This window comes from Chrysemys picta, chromosome 6, assembly GCF_011386835.1.
Source record: "Chrysemys picta bellii isolate R12L10 chromosome 6, ASM1138683v2, whole genome shotgun sequence".
In the NCBI taxonomy this organism is placed as follows: domain Eukaryota; kingdom Metazoa; phylum Chordata; order Testudines; family Emydidae; genus Chrysemys; species Chrysemys picta.
In genome coordinates, this window is record NC_088796.1 from 20,958,772 (window position 1) to 20,976,523 (window position 17,752).

General features: G+C 43.5%; 1 protein-coding gene across 12 annotated transcripts in view; it reads left to right on the top strand.

Annotated features, from left to right (window-relative positions):
- Nucleotides 1-2,096: 2,096 nt before the first annotated feature.
- NEDD4L (NEDD4 like E3 ubiquitin protein ligase) overlaps nt 2,097-17,752 on the top strand; it is a 348,035-nt gene continuing 332,379 nt past the window's right edge. For 5 of the 12 annotated variants that reach the window (XM_065598799.1, XM_065598804.1, XM_065598801.1 and 2 more), the window contains exon 1: nt 2,098-2,575. In XM_065598799.1, the coding sequence (XP_065454871.1) occupies nt 2,528-2,575 (48 nt within the window). In that variant the 5' untranslated portion in view covers nt 2,098-2,527. Of the gene's footprint in view, nt 2,576-3,078; nt 3,217-17,752 lie in introns of those variants that run through there. The other 7 variants (XR_010602120.1, XM_065598803.1, XM_065598808.1 and 4 more) reach the window with 5 other exon arrangements.

Sequence of the window (17,752 nt, forward strand, 5' to 3'; positions counted from 1 at the left end):
GTTACACTGTTAGAGTCCTGTAAGGATCTCAGCCCATTAAAAAGGGACCATATTATCCTTTTTGCTTGCATTGAAGCTAATGCGTGGGAGGGAGATCCTGAAGTCATTGTTTGAGTTGCCTGCTTATGCCAGGGTTAAGTTTGTCATGAAATTGGATGTTTTATCTGCATACGGGGGAACACTGAGCACTGCCATTGCAGCATGACTGTAGAGACCAGGAATGCAAGTTCTGAAGTCCTTTTACTGGTTTACCTTAGTGACAGGGCTGGAGAGTGGCCCTGAGCAGGGAGGATGTGATAAATGCCTTCTTTCATTTTAGACTGGTCAAGAGATTGCACCCTTTTCTCTTAGATGCCAATCTTCAGAAAATTATCCTGTCTTTGATACCTCAAGGATAAGCTACTGCAATACACTCAACTGGGGCTAACTTTGAAGCTTCAGCTAGTTCACATTCTGACTTGAGTTTTGAGCAGGGCATCTAGCAAGAGAATATTAGACCTATGCTCTGTACTGGCAGATGAGATTCAAGGTGCTGGTTATTATCCATAACATCCTACATTGTCTTGGTCTCATAGACTAACCCATGCCTCATCATGATACCTGGATTGGCAGAAATTTAATAGCGAGAGATCTTATCTAATCCATCTATTTTATCTATTTGCTTTGGGCATTTATAGATAAATGCATTACCAAGGTATCCAGCTGCCAATGTCCAAAAGTAAAGTCGGTAGTAGGGGATTTTTCAGAGCAGGCCTTTGTCTATGGCAGGGGTTCTCAAACTGGGGGTTGGGACCCCTCAGGGGGGGGTCATGAGGTTATTACAAGTGGGGTCGTGAGCTGTCAGCCTCCACCCCAAACCCCGCTCTGCTTCCACCATTTATAATGGTGTTAAATATATAAAAAAGTGTTTCTAATTTATAAGGGGGGGTCATACTCAGAGGCTTGCTATGTGAAAGGGGTCACCAGTACAAAAGTTTGAGAACCACTGGTCTATAGATTCAGTACTGCCATACAACCCCTTTCTGAGTCAGAGTAGCCCCTTTAAATGTGATATAGGACACTGAGCTTTCCTTAAACTGCAGGTTCAGACTCTGAAATCATTTAGGTTATTGAATAGATTTCCACATTTATGCCCTTTGTTCAGACTATTACATTTTGTGCTTTAGAAATATATTTTTTTCTCTTAATCTAAACATCCTAAAGCAATCACGCCTAAAGGGAGACCAAAGAAATGAATAGAATGCTTTATTAGTATATTTTAAAATTATGCTTAAAACATTATTTTAAAATGTAAAACATTATCATCTTATACTGAAAATGTAGGTTTCATTTATTTTTAAAAGCACAAACCCTAGTGTCATTATAATTGTTTTTATGAAATCAGTACCAAATATTTGGAAACAGCACTTGTTTGTGTTTAAACATTTCCCCCTGCTGTGTTTGCGACCTAAACACTGCTGCACAGAACAGGGTGAAACTAACTACTTTATAAATAAACTCACTAGCTTGTTTGAGAGAAATGTACACAGGAACAAAGGAGCACAAACAACCACCAGCCAGTCAGGCTTTTACAGTCCTTTCGGTCGGAATAATCTCAGGCAAGCTAAGTGAGGACATTTATTTTTTATTATTATTTACATCTGATTGTTAACCTGTCAGTGCCCGTTTAATTTTATGGAGGCAATTGCACATCTTGGCCACTGAGAGTCTCCCTCCCCCTTTGTCTCCCGGAGAAACTGACGCTGAGTGGAAGCCCAGATTGAGGGAGCGGGGAATACTGGGGACCGTACAAAGCCATCTCAGCACTGGGAGCATGAACCAAAAGCGCTAGACAAAGAGCAAAGGGGTTGGCAGGAGTCTCATCAACAGCTAAGGCGATTCCTCCACCTCTCGGGCAGCAGCATCCCCACACAGCCAGGGGCGCGTTACAGTCAGTCCCCTCCCCACCCCCCGCTCTCCTCTCCTTCCCCCTTTCTTTCATTTGCAAAAATTGCTACCGAAAGGGGGTGGGGGAAGCCAACAAATCAACCCAACGTGGCGGTTTTTCCGCCCCTACCGATCGCGTCTTTGATTGGGCCGCTTAGGCTCTTTCCCCGCCCCAGTAGGCAGTGGCGGCGGCTGGGTCTCCCTGCTGCTGGGTCGGGACTGGAGCGTGGCTGGAGTTTGTGTGAGCGGGGCGCTGGCCGGGCGAGGAGGCGGCGGCAGGGGCGCGGGGAGCTGAGCGGGGCAGGCTCTGAGCAGCGGCCGCTACTGAGCCAGCCCGGAGCTGAGCTTGGGGCTGCCGTCTCTCGTTCTCATCCACCAGGCAGAGCTGCGGGAGTGCCCGCCCCGGCCCCCAGTCTGCACGGAGCGCCCTGCCCTGGGGGAGGTGCGGGGCTCACCTGGATTTATTCGCCCGCGCGCTGGCTGTGTGCATCGGCGGGGCAGTGCCCGCTGCCAGCAAGCCCTGCCCGTGCACAGCCGGGGAGAGGGCTGCCCGGCTTTCGCTCCCTCCTCTGCCGAGCGGGACGCTCGCCCAGCGGGATCCATGGCTAGCGGGGCTGTGGAGCCGGTCTATGGACTTTCTGAAGACGAAGTAAGTCACTGGGGGTTGTGACCCTCTATCCCCCGTTCCCGGCTGCGGTCCCAGCTCGCTGCTCGGAGGGGCCCGGCAGCAACGCCCTTGCACCGGCCCCGGGGCTGCCGCTGCCCTGCGCCGGGCTGTCCGCACAGCGCTGGCTGGGAGGAAGCTGTAATGCGACTCGCGGACACCCAGCCGGGAAGGGCGCTCGCGCGGGGGCCCCGGCGGGCAGCGAATCGCTGGGACGGGTGCCCCGTAGGTAGCAGAGCCCGGCTCCCCGCCTGCAGGGTCCCTGGCTCCGGGGAGAGCCCCGGCGCCTCCTACCCCCCACTCCGCTCCCTTAAGGGCGAGGGTCGGGCAGGGAGACGGAGCGTAGCTTCCCACCCATTGCCGCTGGCCCCCGGGAAGCCGGGGCGGCGCTGGGCGAAGGCTGAGGAGCCCTTCGCAGCGCGCTGCCGGCAGGTGCTGTGAGGCCGGGGGCAGGGCGCCCTTTGGTTGGCCACGGTCTCTGCTGCAGGGCTGGAGCTCGGGGCGGGGGCGGGGAACCGCTGCGCCCTCGCGGTAAGGTCCCCGCGGGTGGGAACGCCGGGAGCACCGGTGTGTGCGAGCCGCGGGGCGGCGACTCCGCAACCCGTGCTGCATTACTCAGCACGCAGGTATTTCCTAGCCTCGTGAACGGGCTGATACACCGGCAGCGGCAGCCTCGCTGGGGTTCCCCTTTTCCTCCCCTCCCCCTTGGGGAGGGAGCGTGGAGACTGCGTGGGGTTTGACAACGGTATGGCCGGGGGCTGGCAGAGCCATTGTCAGCCTCCGCGCTGGGTTTAAACGGGGTTCACGGGAAGGAAGGTATTGTGTGCGATCAGTGCCGACTACAGCTTCTGGCTGTGTCAGAGCAATCGGTATGTCTGCAAGTGTGACTGTAGGTCACCGGGCACACCCTGTGTGTGTATGTGTGTGTGTAACATCGATTTACATCATAATAATGGATGTGTGAGGTGCCTACGTAAACTATCTTTATCTGGCAGTGAGGCCACAGTTCAGAGAAATTTTTATTTTTAAACGTATAGAACCTCCAATCTGCTCTCCTGCATAAAGCCCATAACTGTTAGTGTTTAGATCCAAAGAGCAGGCAGTGTCTTTATTTTAGGAACATACTTACCATGCACACATACATTGTCTCCAACTCCTGTGCCCTCAGTTTGTTGCTTGACTTCATTATAAACTCTTCTGGGCAACGTCTGCCTCTGCTTGTGTAGCACCTAACACAATAGGGCCCTGATCCTGACGGCCTCTTGAGTGCTGTGTACAGTATAATTAGGTACAGCATAAATCTGTTGGAGTATGGCCCCTGTATTTTTATTTGCCTGTAAAGACATGTGGCACTATATATATTATATCTTGGACATTTCAGTTATGTTGTACAGACACTCTTTATGCCATTGTAATGTTACCTAGGCCTGCCTTGTTCTTTTTCTCTTATCTGATCTTTCACCTTGTCAGTAGAAAGGAGGCAGTGTCCCCCAGAAAGTGGCAAGATGCAGACATTCGGGAACAAAGAACCAGGCTTCAGGCTGAGGTATTGTAGGTGGAAAGACAGCTGCTGTTCCCAAGTCTTATTTAAGGTCTCTCTCAACACAGTGTAGGAATACACATTGCTCAGGAACTAAATACATTTTGTTATATCTAATGAATGAGACTAGATGTTTGGGTTGCGTGCAAAGTGTTTTATATCTGGGAGCTAGTGTCAAAGTCGGCCTTGTGTTTAATGGTGTAATGCAGATGGAGCTTGATTGTCTTATCAGTCCTGTTGGTTAGCCAAATTATGTAGTGTATGCTAGTTTTATTAACTAGTGCCTTGTGTAGAAACATGGGTGGTGCTAAAAAATAGAACCTTTGCAGACAGAATAATCCATTATACTGCATCTGATTGGAGACCACATTGTTGAGATGCTGTGTGTGGTGAAGAATCGTTACCTTTGGTGAGTTTGCATAGTGGTCAATATAACAAATACCCAAACAAAGGTTGACATGCTATATTAATAAACTCTTCCAATTTCATGTGTCTTCTTAGTGTCAACTTTAATGCTGCCACAGGCCAGCATCTTAAGAACCAAGGAAGTAGATATGATGGGCATCATAGCAGGAGATTAAGTGTAAATGCTGTTAAACTACTCCAGTTCTTATTGAAACTGACTGTTGTACTCAAATTGAATCAAATCTAGGTGACTACATTATTGAATTCAAACTAGATAGGATCCTTTGTGTGTGGGTATTGGAGTGTTGATGATTATTTGGTTTATAAAGCTGTGAAAGCGAACAGGTAAAAACAAGTTTTGTACAAACGTGGGGAAGAGAGAATGCATTAGAATGGGTTTAGCTGTTCAAATGATTAAGATGAAGACAAAATTAGAGTCTCTCTGCAATTCCTTTCCTCCCTCATCTGGCTTTATAAACCTTCTTCATGTACTCTTCAAAAGCAATCTTGGCTACATGTGAATTCTCAGGAACAAAATACAGTGGAAGCTCAATCTAACGAACTCTCAGCATGTCTCCTTGTTTTATTGACTGGGATCATCGGAACACTTCTGATGTCACCCAAGCAGATCAGATAACCAGGATTCTATTGTAGTATGAACTGTAAAAGGCTCAGAATCCTGCATTGACATAGGCCTGTTACTGTAATGGTTGAGGGCTTTAATAAGCTGAAGAAACAACTAGGGCAACTGTTGTATCCTGCAATACTTTGCCACATCATGGAGGTTTGGGGCATTCGTGTCTCAGAAGATCCTAGCAAATGTATAGCTGTCAAGAGAACTGAGGGAGAGCTTTTTCCCTTTGATACTAGTGCTTGTAAAAGGTGTTGGTTTTTTTTCATTTTATGCACAGAACGTATATGGCCTATACAGTGGAAATGCAGGCTTCCCATTCTCCTTCACCTGAGTAACTCAACCCTGAGTTGGAGGGAAGGAGAGGAAACAAGTTCCCAGTCAGGATTAGAGACCCATTGTGCTATAGGAAGACATGGTCCCTGTCCCAAGGAGTTTACAATCCAAGAAAACAAGTACATCCCTCCGGAGGCCAATCTAATATTGTTACATTTTTATGTATGAGTTTCCTATGCCTACTATGTCTCTGGCCCCTCTTCTAAGGCTGTTCAGTCATTGCTGGCACAAATGCAGTGATGTTTGTGGTAGGCATGCTTGTCCATTGGGAACTGGACTGAGATTACCAGTTTGCTGCATGTGATGGCTGCTTAGTAGCCTACATGGGTAATAACTGTCCATTGCTACTGCCATGGGCTGGTTTTGAACCAGTAATCTGGAGGTGAAAGAACCCATATCTCTCAAACCATCTGGTCTTCTGCAGATTTATTTTAGATCACAACTAGTTTTTAATTCTGTTCAAAGAAGACTTGTTTTGTTACACTGTTGGTGTGTATTTAGATGTTTAGTATCCATTCTAGACCCTATGTGCTTACTAATTGAAATAATTCATTTAAAAAATTAAGTTTCATGCATTTCATGAGTGCCCACATAAATAACAATGCAACTTGAAAATAGTTAAGCACAAACTTAACTTCTATTCATATGTAAAGTCCTATGGTGTCAGTAGGACTATTTGCATGACTAAAGTGAAGCATGTGCTTGAGTATTTGCAAGATTTGGGCTTAAATTACAGCCCTTGGATAGTACCCATAATTTTATATAGGTCTCTCTCATACAGAAGTGTTTGTCTTCAAAGAATTTGATATGCATTTATTATATTCAGGTTTTTTGTTTGTCTGTTTCCTCAACTGTACAAATAAACATGCACTTAATGTCACAAAACTCATTAAATAAGCAGAACTTGCTGTTCACTGTAAATAATTTTAAAATGTATAGTTGGTAGTTACACATAAACAAATTCTACAGATTCTTTATATATAGTAAAGTATTTGGGTACTGATATAAGCATAATACTCTGGTGGGAGCTTTATCTATAGCTAAAAAATGCTAGTCCTTGGTATTGTCAGAACAATACTTCAGATTTCCCATCTTGAGTATACTTTCTCTCTTCCACTCTGTGCTGCATGCCTTTATTGTAGAGTCTTCATTTGTGCGATTTCCATTCAAGTGGGAGCTCCTGGTATGGAATAAGAACCAGAGATCTTCTTTGCTGGTTTGAGGGAGCTGAGGCAGAGAGTGCAAAACTATGGACAACAGTCTAGGTGGAAAAGGAAGACGGATGTGTCTGCACTTGGCAGCATATAGAGTACAGACACTGCATGCCCATGCTTCTGAACCCCCAGGTAAATACTTTAGGCATGTAGACAGTCATGTAAGCAATTCTTCCCATTTGTACAGTGCTACACACCACACTGACAAGTGTGGACACAGTCTGCCTTTCTCTGTGATGTATAGCTACACATGTAGCATCTGTACTCTATCCACTACTATAAGGGTAGACATAGCATATGTGGGCTTCTATTACGGTCCTCTGTTTCCTTGCCCATGTGCCTTCAAGGCTGAAGTATGTACTCAAATGGTGCAGGAAGCCTAATTTGCAAATACTGCTACCCAGCCAATCAGTCTGTTGTTACAGTGTTAGTATATTAACATCTTGATATTTTTTTCCCCCACTGGAGGACAGAGTGTTGCCCTTTGTTGAATCTGTGCAACTCGCTTTTAATTTAATAAATTTGAGTTTAGTTACATGAGCATAGCCCAAAGAACAATTTAACATTCTTTCATGTTCTTTCTCCCAAGCATATCTTTGCAAAGATCAGATTTTACAGCTCCTTATTTCAGTAAATAAGAAAAAATATATTTGGAGAATAAGCTCCATCAAACACACACAAGCTATAGCAAAAGAAAATCCTATCTTCTGATTTTTTTCTTTATGTATTTGCATAGTTTGTAGCCTTGAACATTTTTCCTGCCTTTGTGGTGTGCCTCCCCTACCAGTCAAGGGTTTTTTCCTTTTTTTCAGATTAGAAATAAATTGCACAGTTTTAGAGTCCCTCCTTAGTTTGTACAGTATAACGTGCTGACATAAGTTACCTCTTCAGTTGCTTTGTGATACATTGTGAACTGTCACAGAGGAATTTGTGTGTGGAAATTACTCTGTCTCAAGAGACAACAAAGATGAAACAAAATAGCTCAAGTGATAGTCATCACTATACACCAGTGGTTCCCAAACTGGGGTTCGCAAAATGTTACAGGGGATTCTCGGGGGGGGGGGGGGGCGGAGGAGGCAGGGAAATTCCCTAATGGCGGACAGAGCTGTCCCTAGGGACCCTGGGCAGTAGGGTGACCAGATAGCAAGTGTGAAAAATTGGGATGGGGGTGAGGAGTATTAGGAGCCCATATATATATATATATATTTTTTTTTTTTAAAGCCCCAAATATCGGGACTGTCCCTATAAAATCAGGACATCTGGTCACCCTACTGGGCAGCACGGGGCCAGCAGCCTGGAGCCCCTGGGCTTCCAAGAGCTATGCTTGCTTTGATCTGCTTATCTATCACACTGAGGAGATTTAAACTTCAAGACTCCTTATAAGAAATGGAAAGGGAGGTGTATACATTTTGCTGTTTTTAAAATTAAATAGGCAGCTAGTATTGTTTTGAAAATTATTATGAAGAACAAGTTTAAGCTTTATTGTAACGTGCATTGTTTGCCTGGACTGCTCAAGACCTGAATGCTTGTGTAGGAGGAACTCTTTGAGTTGTCTTCTTAAATACCTTCATGCTGTTTCACATCTGATACTCCTTGATGAAACATAAGAGCCTTGTCTTATAACAAAGGTTATTCAAAGTGATACAAGCTACGAATGTGAGATCTTGGAAGAGTGTTGCCGTTTTCATACAGTAATAATACTGCAATGATAAATAATAATTAAGAATAGTATGTAATAAGCATGTCATAAAAACAAATTTTATATTTCCAAGATCACTGCTTTTATCATTTATACTCTGGTAAAGGAGAAAATCCCTGGAAATATTCATTTTGATGAGGGGGTTCGCAAGATGACATTTTAATGAAAGGGGTTCACAAGTTGTTAAAGTTTGAGAACCATTGCTATACACTGATATCCCCTCCCTCATTAATTCTCATGCAGTAGACTAGGTCAAGTAAGTATGTGTTAAATAGACATTAGCTTGGATTTGAAGTACTAAAAGAACCTTTGTGGCACTGCAACATTTTTGAATAAGCAATAATTTAGCATTTAGAAATGAAACCAGAGAACTTAAAAATGTTATGGGAAGTGATACTAGTTGACTATATCTCTATCTTAGAGTCTGCAACGTCCAATTAGAGTAAATTTTAACAAGTCATGCTGAAATTTTAGGTGACTTCTGTGATTTTGATGCAGTGTTAACAATAAATATAGCTCCTATAAGATTCTCTCTGGTGGTAGATTGTATCACAGATGATGCATGTGGGAAGTGAAGTTGGCTTTTGGCATGTTATGTTTGGCTGTTCCTGATGGAGTTCTATTGTTCTGGAGCAATCTCCCTTGCGAAACCACTTGCTTGTGCTGTAGAGCATCATTTGTACTGCTAACAAATGTGAGCTGCACAGGTTTCAATGGGATTATGGTATGTAGTCTGTAACATTCCCAAAGAAGAAATGATTACTGCTGGTTTCTTAAATGTATTTAAACCAGGCTATTAGTATCACGATCTCCCTTGGATCCTGAGGACTTCTTGTTTTTTCTCTTTCTGTGGCTGATACTGGAACAGCAGTTTTGCTTTAAATTCCTGGTTTCACTTCCTCGAATACATTTGCTTACTCCTACTCCAAAGGTGAATTTCTCCACCCTCTGGTCCCATGTCCCTTTCTTATTTTAGAGAGGGTCAGGCGCACATGAGAGTTGCACCAAAACAGCGGGGAGACTTTTTGATACAGTAAAGGAAAAATCAGAACTGGTTGTGAAAGTAAGTGTGTGTAATTTTGTGTGCGCTTTTAGAGACGAGTGTGAATCAAAGCCAGATCTAAATATCCCGGAGGTTCGGCTCAAGATCTGAACTCTTCAGGAGTGATGAGCCCACACTGATCTTTTTAAAAACCGAGACTCCAACTTGGATTTTGTGTCGGGTTTCCAAAACCACCGAAGTCAATTAGTGCTTTTGAAAATCCCTTTCTTAATTTACATTGAGGTGAGAAAACACCTGACTGATTGGAAGATTTTCTGTCTCAAAATTTTTAAGTCACATATGCAATCTCTTGAAAATGTAAAAAAATAAATACACCTCTACCCCGATATAATGCTGTCCTCAGGAGCCAAAAAACGTACTCCATTATATTGAACTTGCTTTGATCCACCAGAGTGCTGCTTTACTGGATTATATCTGAATTCCTGTTATATCGGGTTGTGTTATATTGGGGTAGAGGTGTATAATCAGACACTTATCTATGATTTGTCTTCCTACCGTTTCTGAATAGCCTATGATAAAAACAAACTCTTGAAGTTAGTCATGACACAAACAATATGCTAGTTATAAGCAACCGAAAACATAATTGCACAACAATTAATTTTTCTGTCTTTGGACAAGCATTTAAGTGAGTTTCAGTGGAAGATCTTCTAAACCTTTTTTGATTTCTCTTCGTGATACTATTTTACTGTAAACTAGATTCCTAACACAGTGTCTAATAACCTTCCACCAGATATGATGTAAAATTCTATGTTCAGATTACAAAGTTGAGATAAAGAAGCATTCTCTCTTTTGAAGCTAAAATGTAAAGATGTGTTTTAGGTTGAATCTATCGGGTATACTGCTATTAAACCCTTTTGTGGGGCATTAGTAATGAAATGAGGCCAGTAAAAATTCTCACATGCCAGTCAAAATCTTCTTTAAACCTAGTGAGTTTTGTCATTTATCATTTAATACTTATGGGGCTAGATTCTCAGCTGGTGTAAATTTCCATAGGTCCACTGAAGCTATAACTATTTACATCAGTTGAGGATCTGCCCAATGGCGTTTAAAGATTGATGAGCATTGATGTTGTCAATGGGCTGCCTTCACGGTGTGGCTAAATTTAAAGATTATCTGCTATAGAGATTGGCAGCCTAGCTTGCAATCCTAGAAACAGGGATGCTTGTTTACTCCACAGATATAGTAAGCTTTTTTTAAAAAGCTGTGTACAGCTTTTAATATTTTTTTTAAACAGCATCTTTAACTGTAATATTTGTCAACTGTTTTGAATAGTAAAACATTGAAATGCCATTCTGCTGAAAGAAAACTTAAAAAAAAAATGATTGGTGTATATAACAAATGCAATAAACTGCTAAATAACTGAAGATTTCACCATTATTAGGCAAGAAAGGCAAAAGTTAGTGTTCCCGTCTTATTGGAACGCTCTGGTGCTATATAATTATTCTGTGCTGTATTCAACAGTCTGTGCTGCAAGTATATTCAAGACACAAACACTAAAACAGACTATATAGCTGTGGCTTCCAAAGTAGCCTAAGAGATTTGGACACCTAATTATCATAAAAAGAATGGTATCTACATTGCACTGTAACAATCCCACCATCACAGGTTGACTAGCCCCTTAAAAGTGAGCAGGGTCTAGTGCACCTATGACTGATCACCTGCTGCCTAATTGGGCTTAAGGGAAAGCACCTGGGCCTGATAAAGGGGGAAACAGGGAGAGGAAGCTGTGGCAGTTTACATTGACCTAACCCATGAGTAGACCAGGTCTTAGAGGCTTCTGCTATTCTCTATTTGGAGTTGTTTTTCTGGTTAAGAGCACAGCAACTTGGCTGTATCTTTTCTATGCAAAATGATAGGACCTAATTGCAGTGGGAACAGTGACCCATAATTAAAAAATGGACTGGAGGCTCTCTTCAAAATAAAATAAACTACAAAAAAAGAAAATAAAACCAAAACATTTTAAGAGACCAAAATATGGAAAATTCCACCTTAAGCCTGGGGCAAGTGCTAAGTATTTTAGAAAGGTATGAGTGTGCAAAGGCAGGGAGGTTGGTAACCTCTCTGAGACATCACAGCCAATGCTGCTATTCTTAGTTTACAGTCACTTGCAATTGTTGGAGATATGTACCATACAAAAAGGCCAGTTATGTTACTGTAACTGCATACATATTCCTCCTCCCCACTTTGGGTACTGTACAGAGTTTTGATTAGTAAAATAGAGAACTGACCCTTGCATCAAGATCTTGTGAAGAGTATTAGCTGCATTAGATGTTTGCATTTAATAAGCAACTGGCACTATTATGAGTGTCAAGGATGTAAGTAATTACATATGTGTTTATTGTCTTGCTGTGACTTAATAACAAAATTACTGGGTTGCAGTTGTCTGTGTAGTACAGTAATTTTGGATTTTTTTTTTAAAGGCTTGCCTTTAAACCTGCTTTTAATGAGTAATTGGTGTGTACTTGATATCAGCAGCACTAGCAAATTAAACTAGTACTTTAAGTATTTAAAGTATTGTAAAGTAGTGTAGTTTGTTGCATTAAAATGTGGGTTTTGTGGTCTGGCCAACAAATGTCTTTTACTACAGTGGAAAAAATAGGCTGTCTTGTACATTCTCTTGAATGCTGGCAAAGTATTGTGCTGGATCTCTGCAGTAGTTTCAGTAACACTACTAAGGTGCTTGTGAAAGAGAGCTTAGCTTCTCCATCTCTTCCATTTGTCTCTTGGTACAAAATTGATTCAAGCGTCATTTCATGGACTGGCCATTGGAGGGCACTGCCTAATGGTAGATGAAAGTGATCCCTTCTATCATTGTGCATCATTACGGCTGTCTTGAAAAAGAAACCTTGGTATCCTGTGTAACAGCCCAACGTAATTCTAGGGAGGCATCAGGCTTCTTGATATTATGAACATGGTTCTGTGAGGCTGTAGCTACTTAATAAGCCTGTGCTATGCAGTTTTCTTTTTGAGCTGCTATACCCAGTCAGACACTGAGTGAAATTTGGCTAGAGTTTTCAGAGGGGAAGCAATAGGGGTGGGCTTTTGGATGTTGGAAGAAGCAAGTATCGGGGGGTAGCCGTGTTAGTCTGTATCTACAAAAACAACAAGGAGTCTGGTGGCACCTTAAAGACTAACAGATTTATTTGGGCATAAGCTTTCGTGGGTAAAAACCTCACTTCTATGCTATGCATCCGAAGAAGTTATTGGATTGTTGTTATTGGAAGAAGCAGTATCACAGTCTGAGGAGGTGATTGGCATCTGCAAGTGTGAGGGCTTCACAGGGCATAGCCCCTGCCTCTTGTAGCCTGGATGTAGCTCCTCCTTGACTATAGACTATCTGTATTACAGACTTGATGCATCTTCTCAAGGGAGCTGTGTCAGGGATTGTGGGATAGGTGCAACAATCCACGGGTCTCGGCCACACTGTTGCAGTGCTGCATCTGAAGCGAACAGATACATGCAACATCTATTCACAAAGTCCTGGTGCAAGAAAAAATGGTGGAGTATTATCTAGTGTAGATGAAACCTTGGATTTCAAGTGAGCCACTTGCATGAGCTGATACCTGAAGCCAGGTTTAGCCCCGCTGACTGATTTAAATTAGAAGAAGATGGGAATTTAGTAAACTTGAGAACAGTAGAACCTCAGAGTTACAAACACCAGAGTTGTGAACTGACCAGTCAACCACACACCTCATTCGGAACCAGAAGTATGCAATCAGGCAGCAGCAGAGACAAACAGAATACTGTACTGTTTTTTGTTTAAATGTAAACTACTTTTTAAAAAAAAAAAGTATAGCAGTATTTTTCTCCAGCGTAGTAAAGTTTCAAAGCTGTATTAAGTCAATGTTTGGTTGTAAACTTTTGAAAGAACAACCATAATGTTGTGTTCAGAGTTCTGAACATTTCAGAGTTATGAACAACCTCCATTCCTGAAGTGTTCATAACTCTGAGGTTTTACTGTAATACAGAACCCTTTGAGGCTTAGGGCTTAAACAAGATTTGTAAGGGGTGTAAACTGGGGTTTTTTTGTAAGTAGATTTGAAATCTCGTGCCCTCCAAACCACAGCGAGCTCTGGATACGTGATACTTTGCATTGTAACAGCTGGGGGGCAATAATAAATCATAGGCGCAAAACCAGAGATATAGACTTTTCAACAGAATCTTGACCCATTCAGAGCTTCTACGTTCTCTTTTTTTGCAATGGAGTAACTATGGAGTAAATCCTACTAACTTTTGGTTCCTTTTTTCTCTCTGGCTTTCATTCATACTTCCTTGTAAATGTTAATTTTTAATGGCTTTGCGTAAGAAGATATTACTACAGCAGCAAAACAAATGTCAGCAGATAGCCCTGTGCCATGTGACAGAAACAAGTGCAATTCTGTAAACATTCCAGTTCAAGAATGTGTTTGTATACCAGGAAAGAACAACACCGTTCTACTGCTGGTCACTGCAACTCAGTTTCATGTTTACCATCAGCTGGAATTAAGAAGTGTGTGGCTTTCAAAAGCCTGCAACCCACTGTCCTACTGACTTTGATATTGTAGCTTTTTGATAATAAAAGCTAAGGTATGTGTGATGGGTTGGATCACAGAAACCCCCTTGGGACTGCCAACTGATGTGCTGAGACTACTTCTAACCTGTTTTCCTTGCCAGCTTGGGACTCCAGAACCTTGCCTGTTCGAGCCAGATGTGGTAGCCTGCTACAAACCCAGACTGAGGTCTGAACAAGTCCTCCAAAAGCTGCAGGCTTAACTGAAAACAGCTTAAGAAGTGTTACTGTCTCCAGCACTCAGATACCTAACTTCCAATGGGGTCTAAACCCCAAATAAATCCGTTTTACCCTGTATGAAGCTTATACAGGGTAAACTCATAAATTGTTTGCCCTCTATAACACTGGTAGAGATAGATGCACAATGGTTTCCCTCCCACCCCCCGCCCCAGTATTAATACATATTCTGGGTTAATTAATTAGTAAAAAGTGATTTTATTCAATATAAAAAGTAGGATTTAAGTGGTTCCAAGTAATAACAGTGAATTACAGAATAAAGTGAATTACCAAGCAAAATAAAATAAAACACGCAAGTCTAAACCTAATACTGTAAGACAGCGATCACAGATGAAATCTCACCCTCAGGTGTTTCAGTAAGCTTCTATCATGGACTGGATGCTTTCCCAGTCTGGGCCCAATCCTTTCCCCTGGTACAGTCCTTGTTTCAACTCCGGTGGTAGCTAGGGGATTTCTCATGACTGCAGTCCCCTTTGTTCTGTTCCACCCCCTTTAGGGTGACCAGACGTCCCGATTTTATTGGGACTGTACCGATATTTGCTTGTTCGTCCTGTGTGCCGACCGATGTGCGGTCGGGACACTGGACAAACAAGCAATTTTGCCCTCCCGGAAGGGCTCTCGCCCCACCCCACCCCGACTCCGCCCCTTCCTTCCCCCATTGGCTCCCTCCCCAAATCCCCGCCCTGGCCCCGCCTCTTCCCCAAGCATGTGGCATTCCTCCTCCGTCCCAGGCTTGCCTCCATTACAGCGGCAAGCCTGGGAGGGAGGGGATGGTGGTCGGCTTCCGGTTCCTAGAGCTGGTGAGTACGGGCACCGGGCGGGCAAGGGGGCTGCTCCCCCAGGAGGGAGACGGGGTGGCTCCGGGGCTCTGGACCCCGGCAGCGGTGGGGAAGAGCGGCTCGGGGCCGCACAAGTGGCCATGTAAAGTTTATTGGCTTGGGGGGACCCTGGCTGGTCCTCGCCCCGGTAGGGGGGTGGTAAGGAGCCGAGTCCCCCCCCATCTCCCTTGCCTGCCCACCCAGTGCTTCCAGCTCCAGAAACTGGAAGCTGGCCACCACCCCCTCCCTCCAGGCTTGTGCCGGCATTACAGCTGCAAGCCTGGGCGGGAGGAGGAATACCACTCAGCTGAGGAGCCAGGACGAGGGGGGAGGCGGACTCAGCTCCTTACCTGGTCTGCGGCGGCCGGTGGGACATGCTGGCGCGGGGCGGGGACGCTACCCCCCTACAGGGCAGGGCGAGGAGCTGGCCAGGGTCCCCCCCCCAGCCGATAAACTTTACGTGGCCACTCGTGCGGCCCTGAGCCACTCTCCCCCGCCGCTGCTGGGGTCCGGAGCCCCACACCTCTCCCGCTCGGCTGTGGTCCAGCGGCTCCTTCCCTGCAGGGCGGCGGGACGCGCCGCATGTGCCTGGGGCCTGCTAATTCCCCCGGCACCTGCAAAACGCCTTTTTTTTTTTTTTGCTCGCCCCCCCCCCCTCCCCCGCGTCCCGATATTTCATGTCAGTGATCTGGTCACCCTGACCCCCTTGTATATCTTTTGCATAAGGTGGGAATCCTGTGTCCCTCTCTGGGTTCCCACCCCTCCGTCTAAATGGAAAAGAAACAGGTTAAAGATGGATTCCAGTTCAGGTGACATGATCACATGTCACTGTAAGACTTCAAGCTCTCATTCCTCCCAGCCTGACTTGCAGGCCGGCCTGCAAGCAAACAGAGCCATCCACAGTCAATTGTCCTGGTTGATGGAAGCCATCAAGATTTCAAACCACCATTAATGGCCCACACTTTGTATAACTACAATAGGACCTCAGTTATATTTCATATTTCTAGTTTCAGATACAAGTGATACATTTATACAAATAGGATGACCACACACAGTAGTTTATAAGCTTTGTAATGATACCTTACAGGAGACCTTTTGCATGAAGCATATTCCAGTTACATTATATTCACACACATTAGCATATTTTCATAAAATCATAGAGTGCAATGTCACAGTATGAATTTAAAACACTTCTTGTGCAGCAAATAAATAAATTGGCTGTGGAAATAAGTAAAATGTTGATAAGGAAGTACTGTCAAGTCTGACATGCCCAGACTCTTACTTGGTGGGTGTGGAAGCTCTATTTAAAACAAACAACCAAAAAAAATAACATAAAACTCTCTGAACTGCTTGTCCCTCTAAAATGAGAGCTGCTACACAGATACAGTCCTGACTGGGCAACAAATGCAGTATATGTAATTGCAGTTTTCTCCCTGAGGTCTTGATCTTGATTCTTATGAGCTGGCAGGATATGGCTTCATGCCAGATTCGTGCTTTTAGAGATCAGGATGCTTGTAAATTTTAAAACCCTACCAGTCATGAGAATGGAGGCAGGAAGCACGGAGGAGAGCACATGTGTGATTGCAAGCCAAAACCAAGCTGTTAAATCCATTTCTTTTGTCTTTCTCTTTGGATAGGTGTTCCTTCTTTTAGTCTTGTGATAAAGGAAAATTAATTTTCATTTTATTGGAATTATTCACACCAGCTCACTGTCTTTATTAATATAATATATTTTATATATACACACACACCATGTAGGAACTAGTGTTCAATAATTTCTTGGGTTTTTTTTTGTTTTTGTTTGTTTGTTTTAAGCTTTGGGAAAGTTCCAGTTCTAGGCTGGAGATAAACTACCATATTTCCTGTACTTTATTATTTAGCAAATTAAAAATTATCTCGATTGCACAACTTCTACTGGACTTTAAAATCTCTTCCTATGTATTATCACACCAAATAGCATTACAGGGTCTATGCATGAGAGTGAGTAGAAATAAGACTTTTAAAGCCTGGGAATCTTCTCAGCAACTGAATGTGTTTGGTGGTTGTGTCATCAGAAAACTTAGATTCTGGCCTATTGCAGTGATGCCAGGCTTGAGATAAATGATATCAAGAGTACCTCTCTGTAAGGTCTGCTTTCTCCTTGTGCATGTGCAAGTGGAGCAGCAAAATTAACTTGACAAGATCTCTAAAGAACCTCTGCTTTCCACTTGGTTCCTCTGCTCATGCCTGGGTTGGGGTGGTAGGAAGGTAGAGAAAAACTAATCTCCGGGTAATAAAATGAAATGGGAAGGTGAAGCCATCAAAGATTGGGATTTGATTGCATTTATTCTGAGATCTATGGAGAAAAAATTTGTTGCATTGGCTGAATATAAATAAGCAAACCCAACAATGGCAAACTGCTGGATGGGGCTGCATGTTCCTTAATGTGTTAGATTATTTATCTCAATATTTATATAACTGTAGAGGTACCTGTTCAAGGAATACATATATTAAGAATGGCCTAAATACTGTAACATCAAGCTAATATATACTTTCATCTGTTACAGGTTGGGGGAACATGGTAGTGGGGGGGGGGGGGGGGACACTACCTTTCACATGCCACGATATTTGGGTCCTAATAGTTTAGGAAGATTTCATGTCCATATGTATATGTTCAGAACCATCAAGCTA